At 39.0% G+C, this 25,737-nt stretch overlaps 1 protein-coding gene and 1 pseudogene across 1 annotated transcript; both read right to left on the bottom strand.

Annotated features, from left to right (window-relative positions):
• LOC145482447 (uncharacterized) overlaps positions 1 to 5,357 on the bottom strand; it is a 28,937-nt pseudogene extending 23,580 nt beyond the window's left edge.
• Positions 5,358 to 9,205: 3,848 nt separating this feature from the next.
• LOC145482862 (uncharacterized) lies at positions 9,206 to 12,235 on the bottom strand. The gene is made up of 4 exons (XM_081461499.1): positions 11,899 to 12,235; positions 11,353 to 11,464; positions 9,624 to 9,940; positions 9,206 to 9,379 (listed from the first exon to the last, which is right to left on the bottom strand). The coding sequence occupies exons 1-4, from the start codon at positions 12,208 to 12,210 to the stop codon at positions 9,206 to 9,208; spliced, it is 915 nt and encodes a 304-aa protein (XP_081317625.1). The 5' UTR covers positions 12,211 to 12,235.
• Between the last annotated feature and the right edge of the window lie 13,502 nt (positions 12,236 to 25,737).

Here is a 25,737-nt window from a genome sequence, read left to right as displayed (position 1 = left end):
GTGGTGAAACTTGGTGAAACATGGTGAAGTTATTAGCTCTTTAGGTCTAATATTCAAGATTGTTTTACAAACACTGATTAATTTCTGTGTGGATAATTAAAGTGCTAATAAGCTCATACATTCTTACGTAACGAAGATCGTAGCACTATGCAAACTACCTTCGCTTGGTATTAAGATCCTATTACTAGAGATTAAGAGCATAAAAACATAATGGTGCCCAGGCGGTCAACTGCTAAGTACAGACAATGTTTCACTTTCAGTTCCTACTTCACTTGGTTACCACCTCAACAGAATTTTTTGACTGTAAACAAAACGAAAAGTTTTTCGTCTTCGATGCAGGATCTTCCCGGTGTTAGGATCTTCATCGTTCCATATCAGTAGCTCCTTATACTAACCTTTCTGTTGTCTTACTTTCGGTTTTCTTCGACCACGGTTTTTACGGCTTCGCCAAGAAGAAATTGAAGGCTTCTGTGTAATAAAATATAAAACAAACATTAAGGAATATTAAGCACTATTATAATACAGACGTTTTCTTTTTCCCAAACTCCGCTCTGGATAAAGCTGTTATTTTTAGTAAATGGCAGAATTCCTCTCCAGTACCTCAGTGAAAGATAGCGACCATCCTAGATACTGTGATAGCCTTGCATTGAATTGCTTGCAAGCTATAAGTTCAGCATGTTAAGGGGCATAAACAGCCTTTAAAGGCTTCAACGAGCTATTATGCTGAAACCCAATATTAATATATATATATATATTCTATTACATACATGGCTAGCTCCGTGAGCGGGTAGATGAACAAAATCTTGCACTGTGATTGGCTACCCAAGCGGGCGTTTTTTCGTTTTGTTTTTATTACAGCTATATTTAAAAACAACATCATTAACGTCTTCTATTTCCATTTTTATAAATATTTCTTGTCAGCAGTAGTTTTTGAAAGAAAAAAAAATGGACAGGCAGTCGAACTTTCTTTATTCTGGCGCTTTATATCAACTTTTTGTTAAAAAAACGTCAGGTTGTAGACGCTAAAAGGAGAACTTCCAACTCATTTGTGGGACCGGGGTGAAAACGAGTTAGAAAGAAAAGCATTAACTCACGGTTCACATCCGTGGTTCTAAAACACCTGTGTTAAAAGGTCGCTATTATTAACATAGATTGATTGACACCTAAATATAATGGTCTTGTTTCGTTAAAAATTAGGATATTAGCTGCACTGAAGGTACAAAACGAGTGTTATAATACGTTACGCACGCAGGTTGTAAAGTCAAATCGAATAAGTCTTGGAGACGGCTTCACACTTTAATTTTGTGGCCGTGCCGTGGGAAAAATCGCTTAAGACCAACCACTGTACAATTTGTTCCCTTTTCATCACGTCATTAACATACAAAATAATAGATTTTGCTAAGCAACTACGCACGACAGATGAGAATATGCCCAAAATTAACTGTAGCTCAGGAATGTTAAAAATTAGCGCTCGCCTGCTAGCCCACATGAGCGTAAAAAGCGGCGTCGGGTGAGTACCAATCAAAGATCACTCGCCCGTTTGGCGAGTACGATTTTCAGTTTTAGGAAATTATTTAAGCTCAAATTATTACAACAGTCCTTTTTATTTTCTATTTTGGCAAGAATATCTCTAAATCATACCTTTGTCAATAAAATGCAACTTATTGTTTCATAAACGGGGCAAAATGAAATCCGTATTTTTCTTAGCAATAATTTAGATAACGGTTACACGTGTATGTGTATAGTGATACGGCTGGTCTCTAGTTGAGCCGCCACGTATTTCTTAGTTTTCGCCTGACGTCCTGGCCGCCATGTTGGAGCCCCTAAACAAAGAAACGACGGCCATGTTGGAGCCCAAAATTTAACCTCAGGGAATTGAACTCTATTTTTATGTGAATCTTTTCTTTGTTTCTGTGAGAAAACACGGCTGTCGATCACGTGAGTGAAAACCAAGAATTACGGCATGGGAATGGAAGATGGCACACGAGAGGGACTACGATGTTTCCTTGGCTAAGGAATGAACCTTATAAAGAAAATTAAAAGAAGAAAAATTAACGAAAATTAAAGTTGTAGTTATCTTTGGGTTGAAAGTCTTGTAGTATAACTTGCACGTGCCGACAAGTTGTTTGACTTCCCCAATGTCTCGATTCTAGGGATATAGGCGAATTAGGAAGTGCCAGCTGTTCGTTAAGCTGTTTTTCAGGTAAAACGATGGAAACGTGTCAAAGGTTGATGATAAAACTGAAGAGGATAAACAGTGAAATCGGTCCGTGATCCCAAGGAGGCAGAACAAGTCTGAGAAAGCCCAACACGAAATGGCAAGCTGCGCTTCCGTGATCACGAGATACCCCCCCCCCCCCCCCAAAACATATGGTTTTTGAGTCATTGCGGAGAGTACTTTTGGGAGAGGAGGCATTTTTCTGCGTGGACGAGTTAAAATTACAGTCATTTTGGGAGTCACTCGCCCGAATGGCGAGTGCTCTCAAAAGTTTAAATAAATAGCCCAATTCGCCTTCTACCTCTATCTAGCGTACAATTAATTCGGAGCAGACAGTGTGTGTCTGTATAGCTCGTATTTGCAAACTTTCTCATCGATCTTGGAAAATTCCTGCCTGTAGTGTATCTAAACGATCCAATAATTTTAGCTTCTGAAAACTGAGCCCGGATAAAGCAATGTAGAAACTTTGTTATTTCGAAGGAAGAAACAACATTGAGCTTTGTTTGGAATTGTCTGCCCACTTTCCTTCTATTTTTATTCATCATAACGTGCGATTACGGCTTCCGTAACTATAGTGGAATGTTAAAATAATTATGATCTGATTGGGCGTTTTAAAGGCGTGGGTCCCTGTGAAAACTCCCAGGAGGTCAAATGCTATAAATAAAAAAAGGGGGCGAAAAGGGTTGACTGCAAGGGTTACTATGGGAGCTGGAGGCTCCGAGTATTTGACTCTTGGTGGGGTCGAAAATTTAAGGTGGCTGTGGACCCCCTACAACGAATTTTTGAAACTTTTGAAAAGGTTTCATCTTATCATGGTTTCACAATTCCATGATTAAAAATGAGGATCATTGAGCTCGTTTTTGGGTTATAAGCACTTAAAGCTAAAATTAAGAGTGTTTTTGACAGGCTTTATTGTTAAAATGGTAAAGTGTTATATAAAAGGGATGAGCACAACTTGTTAGCAATGATTGGGCATTTGTGTGATGCCATTGCAGGATCATTGAACAAAGAGTAGTAGTATTGGTCTATCAAAGTAGAAGTGATAAAAAGAGCTGGAAACTATTGACAACCACCTTAACCAGTATTTTAACCGACTTTGAATTAGTTTACTCTCACCTAAATAAATTTAAGTGCAAATATGTTTGTCATAGAAACGTCTAGTCACGAAGTCAAAATCTAAGCGCACCACAATATTCCCTATTAAGTTTCAGGAAAGGTCACAATGTTTCACTACTTGTTAACAAATTGACGACAGTTTTTATACGTCTGTCCTCTTGTTGATGATAAATTGCGTCATAGCATTGTCAAAGTGGCTGTGGAAACACGAACCTCAGGCGAGTGGTTCCGCAGTAAACTCTGACGTTGTTATGGCGAAATTTATCATCAATAAGAGGGCAGACGCATAAAAAACTGAAGTCAATTTGTTTTTTACAATAACAAGACCCCCAAATGGGCAAATGCCTGGAATAAACGAGAGGGAAAAGACGCCGTAAACTTGCCGCAAACAAAGATAAGCGAAATTTTATTCAAAATAACGCGACCATTGTCAATAGCTTTTTTCGCTTTTTGATTGGCTTCTTAAAAAAAGCCCATAAAATCTCATTGGTTAAAAAGTTGACGGTTTGACAGCTGAAAATGGAATTTAAAAGCTTGCATAAATTAAAATTGTATCCCTCTGTACTCTTATTGATGATAAAAGTGAGCCAATCAGCGCGCGAGAAATTAGATAGCTGTTGTTCAAAGCTTGATTACTGTTTAAACAAGGACAGATCGAAATCACCACGGGCACTTCAAGCCTCTTTCCCCCTCCCAAGGCTAAACAAGTTTGAAATCGAAGCTATTGCGCAACAACACCTTGTCTTCAAATAAGGGAAGAAAGTAAAACTAAGAGGTACGGAAGAAACAAATCAAATGTGAGCCCAGCTTGTTATTTGTTATCACCGGTTTATTGCTGCAAGGTATTTAACGCTTACTAATTTACAGTTTTAGTTATTTTTCTTTTTTATAGAGTAAAGCGGTTTACGTAGCGCTGTCATTGCAATGATTAAAGCCTTCAAACTAGGGGATTATGTCTTGGCAGAACAACTCAGTTCTTCTAAACATTGCTCACTTAGTACAATATCACATCCAATCCTTAATCCTTGTCACAAATAATGTCGCCTTTGAGATCATCAAAGTTAATGTGACCCCAATTGCCAGAGCTGGCATCAATGAGCCTGACTCGAGCGAGTTTACCAATGAAGTCTTGGACGTCCCAGCTTTTATGGCACATCGTCTCCGTGCAGTAACCAGTCTTATTTCTGACCACCTTAAATACAAACAGACAAGAATTCTCAGATCACAAGGAAAAGAAGTAATTTGAATTGCACTTGATTTAATTAAATTAATCTAATTTAATTTTGATGACCGTTCACAATCCTTGAGTACATGAATCCAATTACTTGCGTAGCTACCACACCCTATAATCTCTATTCTACTCATTGAGACCAATAACCTCTCATGAAATCTTGGAAACGTTCGAGAGAGGCTGGAGAGATCGATTTACTTCTCACCACGTTGTCGACCAGTAGCTCTGCCCGAATGACAGTCACGTCACAGCCTCCACCGATGAGAAACGAGATCTTTCTACCAATAATACGAAAGCGCGTTGATGTAAGAGTTCCTATGGGTCCGTCTCCTTGAATGGCTCCCGCCTGTGCCTCTTTGTAAGGCCTGTTCTCCGCTCCCCCTATCCACCAGTCCCCCTGGTGTTTGGATGGCTGTTCTCTATTGCGGGCAGTAGGGTTGTCACCAAACGTTGGTTGGTTATTAAACACTGTGCCAGTCCTTTTCCAGCCATGAATCCCATGCTCGAAGTCGAAGTTGCAAGCTGTGCAGATAATTATAGAAAGAAGAGTGAGACTGGTAAACGCTGTTTAGGTCTTGGGACGTTCTCATACAACCGTTCGGCATGTTTACGACACATGATCCAAGACTCTAGAGGCAAATGCATGTGAAGTGCCTTTTTATTTCAGAAAGCATATACCCTTGCGTATTACTCTTCGCAGTAGACCGCGACACCCACGAGTAACGTTTTTGATGCCGCGAGTTTCTTTCAAACCGATTACGTGGTACATTGAAATGCACCACGTGAGGACATTTTTTCTATGTGGCGTCATGAATATTTCATATTACGTAATGTTCATTCACAACGTGTTTATCTTCAAGAGGAAAACTTATCGTGTCGAATGCGCCTAAAAAACGCGCTCCGAGTTTGCCCTGATCATATTTTATCTTCAGCTGATAAACAGCGACCATGCTGACAGTTCCATGGCAGACAAAAAGCGCGGTAAGCTTTCCTCTTGAAGATAAAGACGTTGTGAATGAACATCACGTAATACGAAAAAGTCATGATGGCAAACAGAAAATGTCCTCACGTGGGGCATTTCAATGTACCACGTGATTGGTTTGAAACAAACTGGCAGCATCAAAAACGGTTGTAGAGGCTAAAAGGAGAACTTTCAACTCATTTGTGGGGCCGGGATGAAAACGAGTTAGAAGGAAGAGCATTAACTTCCGGTTTGCATCCGTGGTTCTAAAACATCTGTGTTAAAAGGTCGCTATTATTAACATAGATTGATTGACACCTTAATGGTCTTGTTTCGTTAAAAATTAGTATATTAGCTGCACTGAAGGTACAAAAAGAGTGTTATAATCGTTACGCACACAGGTTGTAAAGTCAAATTGAATAAATCACACCTTAATTTTGTGGCCGTGCGGTGGGAAAAATCGCTTAAGACCAAACACCGCACAATTTGTTCCCCTTTCATCACGTCATTAACATACAAAATAATGGATATTGCCGGGCAACTACGCACGACAGATGAGAATATATCCAAATTTAACTGTAGCTCAGGGGTGTTAAAAATTAGCGCTCGCCCGCTAGCCCACATGAGCGTAAAAAGCGGCGTCGGATGAGTACCAATCAAAGATCACTCGCCTGTTTGGCGAGTACGATTTTCAGTTTGAGGAAATTATTTAAGCTTAAATAATGACAACAGTCCTTTTTATTTTCTGTTGTAAGATAGCTTTAGATAAGGCTCAAATACTCAACGCAACGTTAAACACTGTCAACACAATGTGCGACAAAAGCCAACTCACATGTTTGCGAGATGTGGGGCGGCCCACGAAAACGTAAGGGATTCCACAGAGGGGTACCCACAAGTTAATATTACAACATTTTCTACTTTAGCAAGAATATCTCTAAATCATACCTCTTTAATCTTTCGAGATGCTTAACTAATTTGCCGATAAAATACAACTTATTGTTTCATAAACGGGGCAAAATGAAATCCGTTTTTTTCTTAGTAATAATTTAGATAACGGTTACACGTGTATGTGTATAGTGATACGGCTGGTCTCTAGTTGAGCCGCCACGTATTTCTTAGTTTTCGCCTGACGTCCTGGCCGCCATGTTGGAGCCCCTAAACAAAGAAACGACGGCCATGTTGGAGCCCAAAATTTAACCTCAGGGAATTGAACTCTATTTTTATGTGAATCTTTTCTTTGTTTCTGTGAGAAAACACGGCTGTCGATCACGTGAGTGAAAACCAAGAATTACGGCATGGGAATGGAAGATGGCACACGAGAGGGACTACGATGTTTCCTTGGCTAAGGAATGAACCTTATAAAGAAAATTAAAAGAAGAAAAATTAAAGAAAATTAAAGTTGTAGTTATCTTTGGGTTGAAAGTCTTGTAGTATAACTTGCACGTGCCGACAAGTTGTTTGACTTCCCCAATGTCTCGATTCTAGGGATATAGGCGAATTAGGAAGTGCCAGCTGTTCGTTAAGCTGTTTTTCAGGCAATACGACGGAAATGTGTCAAAGTTTGATGATAAAACTGACGAGGATAAACAGTGAAATCGGCCCGTGATCCCAAGGAGGCAGAACAAGTCTGAGAAAGCCCAACACGAAATGGCAAGCTGCGCTTCCGTGATCACGAGATACCCCCCCCCCCCCCCCAAAACATATGGTTTTTGAGTCATTGCGGAGAGTACTTTTGGGAGAGGAGGCATTTTTCTGCGTGGACGAGTTAAAATTACAGTCATTTTGGGAGTCACTCGCCCGAATGGCGAGTGCTCTCAATGGCCCAATACGCCTTCTACTTCTATCTAGCGTACAATTAATTTGGGGCAGACAGTGTGTGTCTGTATAGCTCGTATTTGCAAACTTTCTCATCGATCTTGGAACAATCCTGCCTGTAGTGTAAGTAAACGATCCATTGATTTTAGCTTCTGAAAACTGAGCCCGGATAAAGCAATGTAGAAACTTTGTTATTTCGAAGGAAGAAACAACATTGAGCTTTGTTTGGAATTGTCTGCCCACTTTCCTTCTATTTTTATTTATCATAACGTGCGATTACGGCTTCCGTAGCTATAGTGAAATGTTAAAATAATTGGGTGATCTGATTGGGCGTTTTAAAGACGTGGCTCCCTGTGAAAACTCCCAGGAGGTCAAATGCTATAAATAAAAAAAGGGGGGCGAAAAGAGTTCACTCCAAGGGTTACTATGGGAGCTGGAAACTCCGAGTATTTGACTCCTGGTGGGGTCAAAAATTTAAGGTGGCTCTGAACCCTCTCCAAAGAATTTTTGAAACTTTTTAAAATGTTTCATCTTATCATGCTTATCCCAATTCCATGATTAAAAATGAGGATCATTGAGCTCGTTTTTGGGTTATAAGCACTTAAAGCTAAAATTAAGAGTGTTTTTGAGAGGTTGTGTTGTTGAAATGTTAAAGTGTTATATAAAAAGGATGAGCACAACTTGTTAACAATGATTGGGCATTTGTGAGATGCCATTGCAGGATCATTGAACAAAGAATAGTAGTATTGGTCTATCAAAGTAGAAGTGATAAAAAGAGCTGGAAACTATTGACAACCACCTTAACTAGTATTTTAACCGACTTTAAATTTTTAGTTTACTCTCACCTAAATAAATGCAAGTGCAAATATGGTTGTCATAGAAACGTCAAATCACGAAGTCAAAATCTAAGCGCACCACAATATTCCTTATTAAGTTTCAGGAAAGGTCACAATGTTTCACGACTAGTTAACAAATTGACGTCAGTTTTTATACGTCTGTTCTCTTGTTGATGATAAATTGCGTCATAACGTTGTCAAAGTGGCTGTGGAACCACGAGCCTGCGGCTTTTGGTTCTGCAGTAAACTTTGACGTTGTTATGACGAAATTTATCATCAATAAGAGGGGAGACGCATGAAAAACTGAAGTCAATTTTTTTTTTTTACAATAACAAGACCCCAAAATGGTCAAATGCCGGGAATAAATGAGGGGAAAAAGACGCCGTAAACTTGTCGTAAACAAAGATAAGCGAAATTTTATTCAAAATGACGCGACCATTGTCAATAGCTTTTCTCGCTTTTTGATTGGCTACTTATAAAAGTCCATAAAATCTCATTGGTTAAAAAGTTGACGGTTTGATAGCTGAAAATGGAACTTAAAAGCTTACGTAAATTAAACTTTTATCCCTCTGTTTTCTTATTGATGATAAAAATGAGCCAATCAGCGCGCGAGAAGTTAGATAGTTATTGTTCAAAGCTTGATTGCTGTTCAAACAAGGACAGATCGAAATCACCACGGGCACTTCAAGCCTCTTTCCCCCTCCCAAGGCTAAACAAGTTTGAAATCGAAGCTATTGCGCAACAACACCTTGTCTTCAAATAAGGGAAGAAAGTAAAACTAAGAGGTACGGAAGAAACAAATCAAATGTGAGCCCAGCTTGTTATTTGTTATCACCGGTTTATTGCTGCAAGGTATTTAACGCTTACTAATTTACAGTTTTAGTTATTTTTCTTTTTTATAGAGTAAAGCGGTTTACGTAGCGCTGTCATTGCAATGATTAAAGCCTTCAAACTAGGAGATTATGTCTTGGCAGAACAACTCAGTTTTTCTAAACATTGCTCACTTAGTACAATATCACATCCAATCCTTAATCCTTGTCACAAATAATGTCGCCTTTGAGATCATCAGAGTTAATGTGACCCCAATTGCCAGAGCTGGCATCAATGAGCCTGACTCGAGCGAGTTTACCATTCAAGTCTTCGACGTCCCAGCTTTTACGGCGCATCGTCTCCGTGCAGTAACCAGTCTTATTTCTGACCACCTTAAATACAAACAGACAAGAATTCTCAGATCACAAGGAAAAGAAGTAATTTGAATTGCACTTGATTTAATTAAATTAATCTAATTTAATTTTGATGACCGTTCACAATCCTTGAGTACATGAATCCAATTACTTGCGTAGCTACCACACCCTATAATCTCTTTTCTCCTGATTAACACCAATAACCTCTCATGAAATCTTAGAGACGTTCGAGAGAGGCTGGAGAGATCGATTTACTTCTCACCACGTTGTCGACCAGTAGCTCTGCGCGAATGACAGTCACGTCACAGCCTCCACCGATGAGAAACGAGATCTTTCTACCAATAATACGAAAGCTCGGGGTTGTAAGAGTTCCTATGGGTCCGTCTCCTTGAATGGCTCCCGCCTGTGCCTCTTTGGAAGGCCTGTTCTCGTGTCCCCCTATCCACCAGTCCCCCTGGTGTTTGGATGGCTGTTCTCTATTGCGGGCAGTAGGGTTGTCACCAAAAGTTGGTTGGTTATTAAACACTGTACCAGTCCTTTTCCAGCCATCAATCCCACGCTCGAAGTCGAAGTTGCAAGCTGTGAATAGATAAGAAGAAGAACGAATGAGATAACAGTGTCTTTTTTTTTTTTAAATTTTGGAAAATCCTTATACAACCGTCCCTGTTTTTGTTGTTGTTGTTGTTGTTGTTGTTTTGTTTTGTTTTGTTTTGTTTTGTTTTCTTGTCAAATGATTCGAGGCTTTAGTAGCAAATGCAAGGGATGGCCTAGACAATTTCCTTAGACAAGCCAAATCATACGACCATAGATGACACATGTTGACAGATCATAAGTGACAAAATATTCCTTGAAATTAAAAAATTTAAGATACATAAATTTTGATCTTCCAGCAAAAATTTTCTTCAGAAATGTTTTGCCTTGGATCTAGATATTCTAGATATTTCAGGGCAACAGTACTTTGAAAGCCGTGTTAACCCTTTGACGCCCAAGGAGTCATATACGGCTACTTAATAGTCGTGCTCTTTGTACCACTTGTGGCGTCAACAATTTAAATGTCACCAGATATTCTTGTTAAACAGATGGTAGAGCTATGATATTCGCACAACAGTAGGTTTTGGATATCGACGGCATTCTGACGTAGCAAATTGAAAAACGTTATCAGTTTTGGTGCAAAATGGTGGTAAAATGGCCCATTATACCTATACTCGATCAAGGTCCCATTTCCAGGCATTGCCCATAATTTACACCAAACTTTTTTACGGCAGCTTGAAAGAATATGAAACGTAAAAAGCGAGAGAGTAGCGAGAGTGAAAGGGCCGAGAAAAATGAAAGGAAAAGATCAATAAAAACATTCGGAAAGGGAAATCGCAAAAAGAAAAGAAATGGCTTATGCGCATCCACCAAATTAAAATAATCTACATGTTTGTACTTAATCTAGGGGAAATCTATCTGTTTGGCAAGAAATAGTTTTTTTCAGCAAAACCTAGCAAGGCCATTTAGCGTCATGGCAGCCATAAACCTGATTTAAGGGTTAAAAACGGTATTTTTTTAGCGACCATTTGACCGTGAAAGAGTTAAGCCATATTTTTGCTGAAGCCTTCTTTTCGTAATCATACTTTCTAGCTGGATGACTATAGTACAGCTCATTTAAGCGTGATTTTTTTTTTTTTTTTTGGCGTCATCCTAGCATTACTTTCTGTAAACAACGCGTTGCACTTTTTTTCAAGGAGGTTTTAGACGCAGCATTCAAGTTTCTATTTAAGAGCTTTTAATACTTTTGTATTTGGTAGTAGTGCCGTAAGCACTACTACCAAATACTAGGGAAACAAGCCCACATTAAAGGCCCAATTCAGTTCGATTCGGGTCCAAAGAATCTTGGTGAAATTTTCCATACGATTTATTCTCGCCGTCTCCAACTCGAAGTATACATATTGGTCTAGCTGTACCAGAAGGATTACTAAATGTTTCCTTTGTTAAGATTTCACTTTTACCTTCGCAGTGCTCCCCAGTGAATCCTGGTAAACATTTACAACGGAAGTCTTTTGCTGTATATCCTACTTGACAAGTTCCATTGTTAAAACATGGGCTGCGGCTGCAGGGATTCTGGTTAAAAAAAATGGAGTGTAAAAAATATTGAAAAATCAGTTGTCCACATATGCTCTTTCCGATTTATACTTTACAAACTGACGCCAGCTTTTTATGCGTCTGTCCTGTCACATCGTGAGGTGTTATATCAAACAAGAAAAGACCGTGTTTAACCACATTTCCAAACACCGAGAAGATATATGTAGTTGAAATTACGACACGCAGCGGAGTTTTTTTTCTTTTTTTTGGACGAACCTTGCGGTGTTTGGAAATGTGATCAAACACTGTCTTCAGTGTTTGACCAAACACAGAGTTTTCGTTGGCAGACAAAACAAACATAAACGAAAAATTTACATGCGAAGAAAAATGTACTGTCAATGTCTCGCAAACAGATACAACTATCAGACAGCTGAACTGAACACTGACTGAAACTCAACAGTAAAACTTTTTACCTCGATACCGAGATAGATGTAATCCATCTTCTTATACAGCACAGGGAAAGGTTTGCTCTCTTCAGTGGCGTTATTCAACTCACATTTGTATTTTCCTTTCCGCCAAGGCCCAAAATTTATGGACACACCGTTGGGCTCAATAAAACACAACACCCGGCAGCTCTCCTGATTAGGTACCTCTTCCATTTTGATCACGTGGCCCCTCATTTCTCTGTTTGCTATTGGTTCCTTAAATATGATCATGCGACATTCATCATCTGTAGAAAGCAAACATGTAGCTGTCAACTTAGAGACGGGAATTGTAAAAGTCATTTGTATTCACCTTGCCTGTACATGTTTAGACTCCTCTTATTAAGAGTCACCGACTGGAAATATCGAGAATGGCTGGCCAGGTTAGAAAAATCGAAAATCCTGAAACTTTGCCTAAAGAACGCTTTTAGGGAGCTACTTTCGAAAATATTATTCCGAGTTTCTTAGAATTTAAAGTCTTCGAGAAATTCGCAAAAAACGAAAATATAGCTTTTTGCCTCATTAAATATGCAAAACATATCTGGAAAATTGACAAAGTTCTCGGTATTCGCATTGAAACAATTTACAAAACTAGAACACGGGGTAAACTTGGCATAAGAGCTTTACTTTTCTTCTATCTAACAATAGGAAGTTTTAAATCTTTCAAGCATTTTGAAGGATTCTGTCGATCGTTGAAGAATTGCCTTTTCAAGCCGCTATGAAAACGGCAAAAATTGCGTAGTTTTACGGGCTTAAAACGCATCTTGGTATGTCCGATATGGAACTAAAACAAGTACTGTGCAAAAGAGTGTGGTTTGTACTATAATAATATGGAAAAAAATTTCTGGGCAATCGAGGTTCACACAGGTAAAATGCAAAAGTTCGCGACAGTCTCTTCTCAAATTTGCATAATGCGGTATGTTCAAAGAACTCTATTGTTGAGCACTCTAGTCTGTTTTTGTTCCATTTGTGGACCATGCTTTGTGGGAAATACACAAAAAGAGAGTTGATCCATGTCGTTATTACAACATTGTTTCATTATTTCACGCAAGGTACATAAAACTACAGAAAAAGCCCAAAATATAAGTTCAAAGTCACCCAGACTAAACACGCTACATGTATTACGTGACGCCAGTCACGTAATATATATTTTCAGTTAGCTCCAATTGAAATTTCTAGATTATTGAGGTTTAGACACTTGCTTATAATAGAGACATATCAGGGTTTGTCTTTCCCGTTTATATACACTCGATTAGTCTGCAAATATTCGAAAGGAGAGTGGTCTTTTAAAGTAAATTTTAGCACGTGTCTCGATTTTGATCTTGATGGGAAACGAATTAATTGAAAACGAGCGGTGCCGGCGCAAGTTTGTAGAGGAGTCTAGGGGCATCCTCCCCCCAAAAGCATTTTAAATCTCGGGGCTCGGAAATGGTATTTTTGACATTCTCCATGGTGTAGTTCTTAAGAAAATCAACCTAGTGGATGAACTATAAAATGACAGGTACTTTTAGTGCATTTACAGCAATATATTTTGAAGGTATTGTGAGCTTGATACATCTTTCTCAGCCCTCCATGATATATCACGGCCTTAGTACTGACTGACCTGCGCATTTACACAAGCCCCCCGTGTGTGGGAAGGAAGCGCACGCTGCGGAAAGGTTAAAACTATGTAAACATGAAAAGTTTCCTAAAGATTTGGTACGAGGTTGTAGCTTTGTAAATTCTTGGTAAATCTGTAGTCAACCAGACTTTTTCCGTTTTCTTTTCCTTCTTCTTTATTTCTTCATTTGTACCTCATACTACAAAAAAATAAAATGTCATCGTGGTAAAAAGTGGAGGGGAGAGACTTAAGCCCCCACCCCGGCTCCGCCGTCCCTGTTTCACTTCGGCACGTGCATGGCAAGAAAGCTTTATATGAAATTAAATTTTGAGGGGTTCCGTCGACTGTCGAAGAATTCAAGCCCCTATGGAAACGGCAAAAATTGCGTAATTTTACGGGCTTAAAAGGTGTTTTAGTTTGCCCAATGTCGGGTCGAAATAAATACTTTGATTAACAAAAAGCCTAAAATCCAAATTTTGCGTAATTCCTGGCGTTTTTGAGCTTGCTTTGGATAGATTTCCCAAATTTATCACCAAGGGACTCATCTTTTGGAAAATTGGGTCACGTGATTAACCCATTGACTCCTGGAGCTTTTCGCCAAAAACGCATTGTTTGGTCGTTTTGGAGATTTTCAGGCTGGATCTGGGCCAAATTAGCTCCAATCTACTCAAGCGGGCATTTGCAACATGACAGCATGCCTTCCTTTCCACTAGCATCGCGTTTTAGAACATTTTCGTTCAGGTATGCGCAGAAATCAAAATTTTGAGTTTTTGGACGAGAAAGTGACCTACGTGTTTAGGCTATTCTATTTTTTTTATTTTTATTTATTTATTTTTTTTTTCGCCTTTCCTTTTTCTCCTTTTCTTTTCTTTTTGCTGCGGTGATTGACCTTCTACTGGGCTTGCTTCCAGTTTAAAACATTCTGAGAAAGCATCATCGAGACAGGCAATTTTTGCCATGGAGTAGCCACGTGTAGGGGCAGGAAATTTTGCTCTGAGCTTTTCACTCAACTTTTTGAGCATTTTTGTGCATATCTCAGGCTCCATTGGGCCGATCACTCTGATCTGGGTAGCATTGGAAAGATCTTTTCCTCCTGCAGAAGTTGAACATAGATGATGCCAATTTTGGTCAAGGGTGATGACGTCAGAAGTGGAAGAAACGCCAAGGCCAGTCATGGCCGGTTACGGCCGACACAGGAGTCAATGGGTTAACTTTTGGTCTGCTTCAATCATTACTTGGAACAAAAAATGTGGGCAGTAAGAACGCGCGCCAGCAAACACAAACGTTTTTAAGGCTAGGTGAACTTATTTGCATAATTGACGAAAATTGAAAAGTCTCTTTATAGAACGGACTACTCGAAATATTTCTAACAGTGTTTTTTTGTCGTTATTGGTGTCTTCAAATAATAAAGAAAGAGGGAAAATCGATGGCTAAAGTGACAACCGTTTACATAACACATTATCCCCTGTCATATTTTTCGCCTCAACCCCTGTAAAAGGCACCGCAAGAGCTCTCGCGGTGGACCTTATGAAGATTAACCCCTAAGATGTACATCGAGAACTCGCGTTATTTTTATATGAGTTCCCCCCCCCCCCCCCCCCTCGGGGTGGGGATGAATACAGTTTGCATGCCGTGTAGCGCGACTTGGCTTCGGCGTGCTCTTATACCGTGCCGAACTGAATTCATAGTCTGCTGCATCGGCTGCCGTTGCTAATATTTGTAGCATTTAAAATGGCCTTCAGTAAAGCAAGCGTCTTCCGATCTTCTTCGCGACTGATTGAACTCGACGTTTGGAATCACCGCTGTTCTCTTGTCATTGCTGCTGCCGGGACAAATTTATTTGAGGTCGGAACGGCAGAAACGCGACGTTTGGACTAGGCCGAATTCCAACCGAGGTCAGATCGCGGGATCATAGATTTCAAACAGTCTTACTCTATTTTTCAAGAAAACTTGCTTCCTTGGTCTAACTGGATCATTTTAATAAAACCTCTTCGTTTCATTTAGTGCATCGAATTAATTCGTTTCCCATCAAGATCAAAATCGAGACACGTGCTAAAATTTACTTTAAAAGACCACTCTCCTTTCGAATATTTGCAGACTAATCGAGTGTATATAAACGGGAAAGACAAACCCTGATATGTCTCTATTATAAGCAAGTGTCTAAACCTCAATAATCTAGAAATTTCAATTGGAGCTAACTGAAAATATATATTACGTGACTGGCGTCACGTAATACATGTAGCGTGTTTAGTCTGGGTGACTTTGAACTTATATTTTGGGCTTTTTCTGTAGTTTTATGTACCTTGCGTGAAATAATGAAACAATGTTGTAATAACGACATGGATCAACTCTCTTTTTGTGTATTTCCCACAAAGCATGGTCCACAAATGGAACAAAAACAGACTAGAGTGCTCAACAATAGAGTTCTTTGAACATACCGCATTATGCAAATTTGAGAAGAGACTGTCGCGAACTTTTGCATTTTACCTGTGTGAACCTAGTCTCCTCCGCAGCCGTTTTTTGGGATGTCACGCAACGCTCCCCCCAAAGAAACGGCTGCTCACATCCGAACAACATTCCTTTCACGAAACTAGCCAATCACCGCTTCCGTTCCATTTTCAAGAACGTTTTCGCGCCAAATTCGCCCTTTGAAACTTGTCCAATCAGGGAATGTTTTTTATCTTTGTATCCCGTCGTGGGAGATGTCACAAATAAACATACAGATTTCCGGCTTTTGTTTAGGGACGCTGAAAAATACCGGCGACGCTTGCACGAGCTTTCTATGTAGCTGAAGACTCTTCAAAGTTCAAGTTAATTATTAGAAGCTTTCAACTTAAAAAATTATTCTCGAGAAGGAAGATATCTATTTTAACTTAATAAAGGAACCAGGAAATCAAGTAGCTTCGCTCGATTTGTTGACATCGAGTTCTGAATGCCGCTCTTTCCGGCCTGATTACAATCTGTAGGAAGCGTTTGGCCCTTGATTGACGCTTACAATTTGACATTTGGAGAAAATATATAGTCTCATTTATAGCTGAACATAGCGATGAGCACATGAAGCACTTGTACTTAGGACTTTCATTTACAATTTTTTTCGTCCGTCATGATCGTAACCTGCGAACACCGCCTATTTTTGGCGACGTGCGACGTGAAACAAAAACCAGAAATCCCTCGCGTGTTCGCACCGCAGACATTTTCGCGCGAAAGCTTACGTCATTCACACTTTGCTATTATGTGATTGGTCTGTTCAACAGAGCGCAAACAAACCACAAACACAAAAGGAAAAGAATGTGGTTCGGATGTGAGTAGCCGTTTCTTTGGGGGGAGCGTTGCGTGACATCCCAAAAAACGGCTGCGGAGGAGACTAGTGTGAACCTCGATTGCCCAGAAATTTTTTTCCATATTATTATAGTACAAACCACACTCTTTTGCACAGTACTTGTTTTAGTTCCATATCGGACATACCAAGATGCGTTTTAAGCCCGTAAAACTACGCAATTTTTGCCGTTTTCATAGCGGCTTGAAAAGGCAATTCTTCAACGATCGACAGAATCCTTCAAAATGCTTGAAAAATTTAAAACTTCCTATTGTTAGATAGAAGAAAAGTAAAGCTCTTATGCCAAGTTTACCCCGTGTTCTAGTTTTGTAAATTGTTTCAATGCGAATACCGAGAACTTTGTCAATTTTCCAGATATGTTTTGCATATTTAATGAGGCAAAAAGCTATATTTTCGTTTTTTGCGAATTTCTCGAAGACTTTAAATTCTGAGAAACTCGGAATAACATTTTCGAAAGTAGCTCCCTAAAAGCGTTCTTTAGGCAAAGTTTCAGGATTTTCGATTTTTCTAACCTGGCCAGCCATTCTCGATATTTTCAGCCAATGACTCTTAATACTCGGCTTTTAGTATTCATTTGTCTAAGCATTTTGCATATTTTTGGGCGCTTTCACCTCGAATGAAAACAGAAATTAATTTAGACGTAACAGCCACCTAAGGAAAAAAATCTCGGAGTAGTTTAGAGAAATAAAAAAATGCTATGGAGCAAGGAGTTTATTGCTCAAAAATGTCAGTTTGTATTATAGAAAATAGTCTCTGAATGAGTGCAGTAGGATCTAATGCATTTATAATTTGAATTCATAGAAATATTGATTCTAAAATAACCTACCTAGCTAAAGGCAAGAAATTATGTCAAAGGGCATTGTTATCATTTGCGATGTTAGAGTTTATTTGCATATGTAGCTGGTATCTTTCTGTTAACTCCAATATTTCGATGGGTCGTTCAACCAAATTCCGTCCAGGTTCTCTTCTTATCAAGTCTCTGGTTTACAAAGCTAGCGAAACTCCCTTTTATTGTTTTAGGCGTTATTCCAAATTTCTAAACAGGAAGAGTTGAAATTCTTAGACTGGGCCGGAAAGCCAAGATGAACTCAAGTTTGCACAACGAAAGAAAACTCTGCATACGGCTACACAGTTACCGAATAGCAACTAATTCCGTACTCTTCTGATATTAAAGATCCAGCTAATGAAAAGAAAAGAAAAGAAAAAAAACTAATAACAATAAAAAAAAAAAAAAAAAAAATTATACCTTGCTTTCGAAGAGGAAGAAAATCATAATTATTCATTAAGCGGTCCGCGATCAAAAATGCAGGAAGTTTTAATTTTGTACTAGTAGTTTCGAGTGCTATGAATGTAAAAGAGAAAGCTGATAGAGTTATGAAGAAAAATTGGATCAATATCAGCATGGGGGCAAATGACCTTATATGAAAATAACTATAAAAAATTATAAAAATCACCTTATGAAACTCATGACTCCAGAATAGCCCTATGTAACTTTATTCTTAAATCGACCGAATCGACATCCCTAAATTAATAACCTTAAATCGCCGAATTTTAGGCCAAAAAAAAAAAAGCGCAAAACGATAAAACAAAATTAAGAAACAAAACGAAAACGAGGGCAACGTTTCTTACCAGAACATCCATAACATCGCGAAGAGATGATTCCAAAGAAAGCAGAAAGAATGTAGATAACGGGAGTGCGTGGTCGTTTAAAATTCCTGGATGAGGCCATTCACACTTCGGATAAAATTTAGTTACTTGTTCTATATCCTTCAGAAGCCCTCGAGATCAAAACGGGCTTGGAAAACTGAAGCAGCTTAAACTAAACGACGCAATCGATAGAGGCGTTAAAATTTGATGTGGCAAAACAGCTACCGCTATGAAAGATCTAAGATCTTAATGGCTAACTTAAAATTAAATTTGTTAATGAGCCATAAAATGGTGATATTTTTTTGTTGTTTGTACCAAGACAGAATGAACGCTGGCAGCTTGTCAAAAATTCAGCTCTTGCGAAGAATTGTTAATTTTTACGCCGCAGGTCGGAATTAGCATTAAAACACACGTGAAAAACAAAAACAAAGACGGTGCGCGGGAGAGAAGGCATAATTCTCAGACGAAAAATACAAGAAACTTTAGGTTTCTAAAGTTTCTTGTATTTTTCGTCTATATGATGAGCAAAATTCTCGAATTATCTTTCATCTTCTATCCTTTATGTACTAAAATATTTAAGTTGAAAAAAAAAAATAATGGCATACAAAGACAAATAGCAAGTTTAACAGTGTAAGACGGAGCTTCATTGATACAAGAGTTTTGGTCTAAAGGAAAGCAACAAAGTTTGTAACGAAATAACTTAATTGAATATTGAACAGTTTGCCATTCAGTATCAGCCTCACGCAACGTTTCTGGGGGCCAGAAAAACACGCGCTGCGAACAATTGCAAAAACCATTAGCTATGAACAACCATCATAGAAAGCTTGAATGCGAATGCTGTTTGCAAACGAGGAATGTCTAAGAGTGAAGTAGTACAAAAGACGTCTGACAGACTAAACGGTGATTAAAACGGTGGAAACAGAAGAGGAAGAGTGCACATACATGTACTAAAATCTTGAAATATTTACCGGAATATCCATGCGAAAATGGCAAGAAGGTTCCAAGAATTAAGATGAAAGTCTTTATTCTTCGCTTGAATGTGGCTGAAGGAGACATTTTCGCGGGTACCGTATGATAATTTTATTTTAAAAGGAAACTTAAAAAAGGTGTTCCGCATATTTATTTTGCACATCGACAGTTAGTCAAAACGTGTTAAGTGACTTAAAACAGGTGTCGTTAAAATAAAAGTTATAGCTGGGTCTCCGGAGTATTGTTTTGACTGCCTGTTTTCAAAGTAAGGAAAAAAATGGTCAAAAATATTTATTTCAAAAAGAACTGAGTACAGCTCAAGTGCACCGACTGAAAGCGAAAATTTAGAATTAATTGAATTGTCATCACTTTGGCAGTGTTTACATTTAAAGTTCCTGTCTGAGGAGTCCACAAACGTGCCCATAATTCTTAAATTCATCCAAGCACAATCAAAAGCCGCATCAAAGAAAAATTAATGGACTGAGTAAAGTGTATCTGCAAAAGAGTTTTTTCAGCTTTATAGATCTTCACTATTCTCATCAGCGCGCGCTCAAAGGATCCGAGAGCGCGTGGGTTTTGACATCATCTACTTGCCAAAGGATCGAAAAATTATTATCAGCTCTCATGAATATTTGAGCAGGCAGAAGATTGACGAGAGCGAAATGTCGTTTTGTTCTTCTGGTACCCTCCACGATTGTCTGAAGACCAAGTTTTGACCACGATGCATTGCGCGCTGTGAGCATTGGAAAACAATAGAAACGTCTGACGTAAACTAACACAATAAGAAACGTGCAAAAATCATAATCATTATATCAATAAGTATAATACTTTTTCATCAACCAAAACCAATCACTACTCGCTCGCACACGTTTTCCCTCGCTTTGCGTCAGCTACGTGTATTTAAGACTTTTGATTGGTTCATTGGATTGCCTGATGGCGCCCATTGTAGCTGACCAGAGTAATAACGTTTGCTTCGGATTTAAGTCGCTCGATTGAAAACCACTCTGATACTGTTGATGGTAACCATGACAAAGAGCCACCGGGTTCATCATTATGCCAAATTGATCGCCTCCCTGTTCAAGAAAAAACTGGACATCAGAAACTCGAGCTCTAACCTATCTCAGACCAAAATGGCTCAATTACAAGGTGAAACCATACCTACGTGACATATATAAGGGTGTAGCCCGGGCTATTATAATGCTCTTTAATGTCCTTGAACATAAACTATGCTATAAGCAGACCATATGAGTGAATAAAGTTGTTTTTGTTGTTGCTGTTCTACGATTGACCTTCAGCTTAGTCAGTTAAGAGTGCCTGCCTGTAAAAATCAGACAAATTCTTAATTTCGCGGCAAGGGTCGAAAATTCCATTTCGCTCATATTCCTATGGTAGATAGGCTAGGGCATGACAAAAACTACTGGATAGTTTTTTTTGGCAAAATATCCTTTTATTTCAAAGAAATATGCAAATTACCAAAATCGGTTAAAATCGTCATTTGACGCACCATTTTATTAAACAAATTTGAGAGCCTCGCATGCAAAACCACATCATTCTTCCGTCTTTAAAACACTCAAATATTTTTGTGCAATGTTTAAATGTATACTGGGTTGATTTTAGGGAATGCTGCGTTGTCTTTTTGGGTGCAGAATAATTAAATTTGGAAGACATGTATTTCATTCACTTAAAAGTACTTCGTAAAAATAATTGATTTTCACCATGTGCGAAACCATCAAATGGATTAAGCTTCTGGTGGTTGAGTCGCAGAAGGATGGTCTACAGATTCCTGCAAAAATTTCTTTGGGCAAATGATTGTGAGCGACGCGAGAGCTTTTCAAAGTACGTTAAAAATGCAGATATTTGACCATTCGTCGTCAAATTTCAGTCTACGGGTTAGACATATATTTTAGCACGCGCCACATGTCTTGAGCTATACTAAGTTGAAATAGACACAGAGCTGATAATTTCGAAATGTTCTAACCTTATTTGCTGTAAAAGGCAGGTCCAAAAGCCCATTTGACGTGTTTCTGTCACCATTCGTCGCACATAAAGCAGAAGTTTGCTTTTGTTTACACAACGTCCGATGTACATCGCCAACTGTCAACTTATTTAATTAATGGTCGAATACCATGAATCTATGACCCTCTTTCGACACATATGATCACCACTGCATCTAAGTCAAAAACGGCTGAGTGATTTGTAGATAATTGCTTGCTTTGCACTACACCAAAATATTACGTTTGATCATCTTTTGATCTATTGCTGCTTGAATCCTTGCTTGCAGCGGTTCCTTATTTGTTGGTCACGCAATGCTCTCATCCCATTTTAGGGGGTAAGGGTAGGACAAACTCTTTCCTAATACGTAAGGCTCCGTAAGGCTTGAAACCACAGGAATCACACAGTCTTGTTGAGTAGGAAGAGATTAAATTAAGCAATGAAAAGAATGAATAGTTAACCATTGCCCGTGTTGTCATCTTTTACTAGACCACCGCTACCTACATGCCCTGCGTAATACTGTAACGCTAAACTAGGTCTTTTCGCGCTGTGCAATTATTTTTGGTTTACATATAATACAGTGGGATAGCCTCGGGGAAATGGGAGGTGGCCGCTTAATAGGGGTTGGCCGCTTAATAGAGGTTGGTGCACCTTGAACATTTTTTCACTATCGGGTTATAAATTTAGCTAAATTTCTTAGTAAACATGGAGTCAATTCAAGACAATCATGATAGATGTCATTCTCGAAGACCCATGGGCAATTAGTGGGGGTAGGGAAACAGTCTAAACGTGTCTCCGCCCGAACGTTTTTCTCACGCGTTTCACGGTTTCCATCTTGGCTCATTTGTGATTTATATGTACAATGCATGTCTTCAATGCATTGTGATTTTTTTGTCAATAAAGCTCATTGTGCTGTTGGGATTGGACCCTTGCTTCAGAAAATCCTCGGCTATGTCGACCTAATGCCAATTTTCGCTGTATCTCTGTCCTTGCGTTTTCATGATGCCTTTACATATTCTTCACGAAATTTATTTAAGCTTTCGCTGCAAGCAGGCTAATTTGTAACCACAGATTTCCCTTCTTATGCAAAACTCAGGGGTAGTTGGATGGCAACCTTCCTCGTCATTGCTGTCTGAATAAGAACTTAATTCATATGAAAAACCAATATTGAGCTTTACTTCTAATTATGTCCGCCCAGGAAGTGACCCAGTGAAGGTAAAGCCCCGATAAAATACGCGCGCTTACGGTTTAAAACCGTGCTTGTATTAGATTATGAGCTCGAGATTTCTACCGCGGGATAGTTGACGACTGCGCAGTCCGGGTCGACTATCGCGCATAGAAATCGAGAGCGAAAATCTAATTGTTTTAGTATAAATCTACTAGTCGTTCAAACCTTTATCCTAAATCCTTTTCACAGACACTTCGAAAACGTAAAGAAGCGGCCGCCAGTTCGTTAACAAGCGCACACTGCTACGCTACTCATTACGGCTACAACAGAATAGATAGTGAGTAGCGCAGCCAATTAGCGAACGGTATTCGTGATAGAACGCTAGTAGATTTATACTAAAACAGAATAGATAGTGACCAGCGTAGCCAATCGGAGATTTATACTAAAACTCGATAGAAACACGGAACATGTTTTCTATCTCTTAATTATTATAACGCCCGAGTACGGCTAAAATGGAATGTTTTAATTGTGTTCTGATTAGCGTTTTAAAGGCGGGACGCAAAATCTCTTGGAAGGTCAAATTCTAAAAATAAAAAGAGACAGGAAAGGTCCACTCCAAGGGCTAGTATGGGAGTGGAGGATCCAGGTCATGGCCGCCTGGTGCATGGGAACGAAAATTTAAGGTGGCTCTGAGCCCCCTCGACAGAATTGTTTTAAACTTTACAAAAAGTTGCATCTTATCATGCTTATAATGCTATGGAGAGCAATTGTAAATACTAAGTTTCTGGTATATTTTCTAGAATGTTTAATCATGCAATGTTTGTACCAGAACCTTCTACAATCGCGCTACTGGACAGTTTAGAACATTCTACTAAATGTTGTATTTACGATGTAATGCTACATAAATAGTTGTGTTAGAAGCTTCAAGAACGTTCTAGAATATTAATTAATTATATGTAAGGACTCAGTTAGCTAGCGTGGGTTGTTGTTGTCGGGAGACCGACTGGAGAAACTATACCAAGAGAATTGTAGAGAGTTATGTAGTATTAAGGAACTTTATTTAAGTCAAGTGGATCGAGAGAAGACTTTCTTCGGAGGTAGCGACGTTTACAATCACAATAAGATGATTAAAAATGGGGGTTATCGAGCTCGTTTTTGAGTTATAAGAACTAAAAACTAAAATTAAAGGTGTTTCTGACAGGCTGTATTGTTGCCATGGTAACTTGTTATATAAAAAGGCTGACCAGAACTTGTTTGCTTGAGCATTTGTGCGATACCATAGAGCTGGAAACTATTGTCAGCCATCTTAAACCGTATTTTAACCGACTTTTGATTTTTAGTTCACTCCTACTTAAATAATTGCAAGTTCAATCACGGTTGCTATAGAAATGTTACGTCACGTGACCAAAACAAAGGGCAGCAAAATATTCCCTAATAATTTCTTTTAGGACAAGTCACACTGTTTTACGACTAAAGCTTGTGAAATCACCACGGGCATTTGAAACTCCTCCCCTTAAGGCAAAATAGGTTTAGACGTGATACAACAATTTTAAAGATTGTGGGAAATGACATGCAGTCTTCAAGTAAGGCAAGAAAGAAAAACTAAGAGTAACGAAAGGAACAAAACGAATGTGAGCCCAGCTTGTTATCTGCTGCAAGAGGAGACACTAGAGGAGATTTTCCCGGATTCGTAAATGTTTCCGGATTCATTAATTTTAGAGTAGTCGGATTCGTAGGCGTTTACACTGAAAGGATATTCCATTACACCTGACGACAATCCCGGGACATTTATGATGGAATGGTTAATAAGCTGTTTGTTGCCTCGACAACGAGAAACAAAATGCCGCCGAAAAGAAGGGGTTAGGGGTAGGTTAAGACAGTCTGAAGATTTCTTTCCACTCGCTGACCACGCTATTGTTGCCCATCATGTTGTCCCACCAGGCGTTTGCTCTAACCGGTCTCATCCAGAAGTATCGAGGTTTTCGATTGTGCCATTGTCGTCGTCTCCGATAAGGTGTAGATGACGTCAACATTGTTTGCGTCGATAATTGTGATTTCTGAGGAACATGGCATTACCCATTATCAAAGTGATTGCCTGGACATGTGACTGAATGAGGCAGCAAACGACCGCCAGCAATGGCCATCAATGTGAGTATGACTTTGACTACATTACTACGCCGCCATTTTGGTTCTACCACAAACTCAAAAGATCGTAGGCGGAAAAATATCCGGATTTAAGAGAAAATAGTTTACGCGACAAAACTCTTCGGATTCAAGAGCTTTCAGATTCAAACTTCCCACCATAAATTCCGGATTCAAAATCTTTGGAGACATGACCCAACAGGAGAGTTTTTATTTCGGATTCGTCCACTTGTGTGTAAACGGCAAAATCAATCCGGCACTAAAACGTCCCGGATTCGTCACGAATCCGGAACAATTTCCTCTAGTGTAAACCTAGTCTAAATTCCAGATTCAAAATCTCCAGAGACACGACCATCACCGGGGAGTTTTTATTTCCATAAGTCAAAGGAAATTTGTTCGTTTGCTCTTAAATTTGGACAGTAGCTAGTTTGACATGTAAACAGCAAAAAAAGTCGCGAAATGTTTTCGCAACGTTTATTTTTCTACGAGAGCGAATTTTCTACGATCACTCAGTATTTTTTCCTCCGTTTTAGAAAATGTTCTGTAACTTTTCACTGAAGTTGAATATGGGAATTCTCTGTCGCGTTTTTTTAGCAAGTTAGCGAAAAAAAAATTCGCTTTGACTTGTAGCTTTCAAAACGGGATTCGGTCATCACATTAAGAGATCGTGAAAAATTCGACCATTCATTTTGTTTGAAAATTCTTAGTATAGCTTAATAGCCAGCTCTATAAGTAACCACTAACAGCTCAGTTAGTGACAGATGAAGAGCAATTTTTTGTATGGATGCCTTGTTGATAAACCATTATTATTGTTATTATTATTATTATTATAAGCTTCAATTTGTTGTAGAGGTTTACGAATCTACAGTTTAAACCGGACGTGCCACATCGCTTGGACGCAAGACACCTCTAAAGGTATACGGTAAACACTCAAGACACTCAACACACTCAAGCCACTCTCAGAAATATGCAATA

This window comes from Orbicella franksi, chromosome 3 (genome assembly GCF_964199315.1).
Source record: "Orbicella franksi chromosome 3, jaOrbFran1.1, whole genome shotgun sequence".
In the NCBI taxonomy this organism is placed as follows: Eukaryota; Metazoa; Cnidaria; class Anthozoa; order Scleractinia; family Merulinidae; genus Orbicella; species Orbicella franksi.
Note: the sequence above shows the minus strand (reverse complement) of the source record. Positions and strands in the feature narration are given on the sequence as shown.

What these genes read in the sequence shown, in the direction of transcription:
- LOC145482862 (XM_081461499.1), bottom strand. Translation starts at nt 12,210, where the DNA reads ATGACTTTTACAATTCCCGTCTCTAAGTTGACAGCTACATGTTTGCTT. An exon ending in CACTGGGGAGCACTGCGAAG is followed by an intron (nt 9,941 to 11,352) that starts GTAAAAGTGAAA and finishes ATCTATTCACAG; the next exon opens with CTTGCAACTTCGACTTCGAG. An exon ending in AGCTACTGGTCGACAACGTG is followed by an intron (nt 9,380 to 9,623) that starts GTGAGAAGTAAA and finishes TTTGTATTTAAG; the next exon opens with GTGGTCAGAAATAAGACTGG.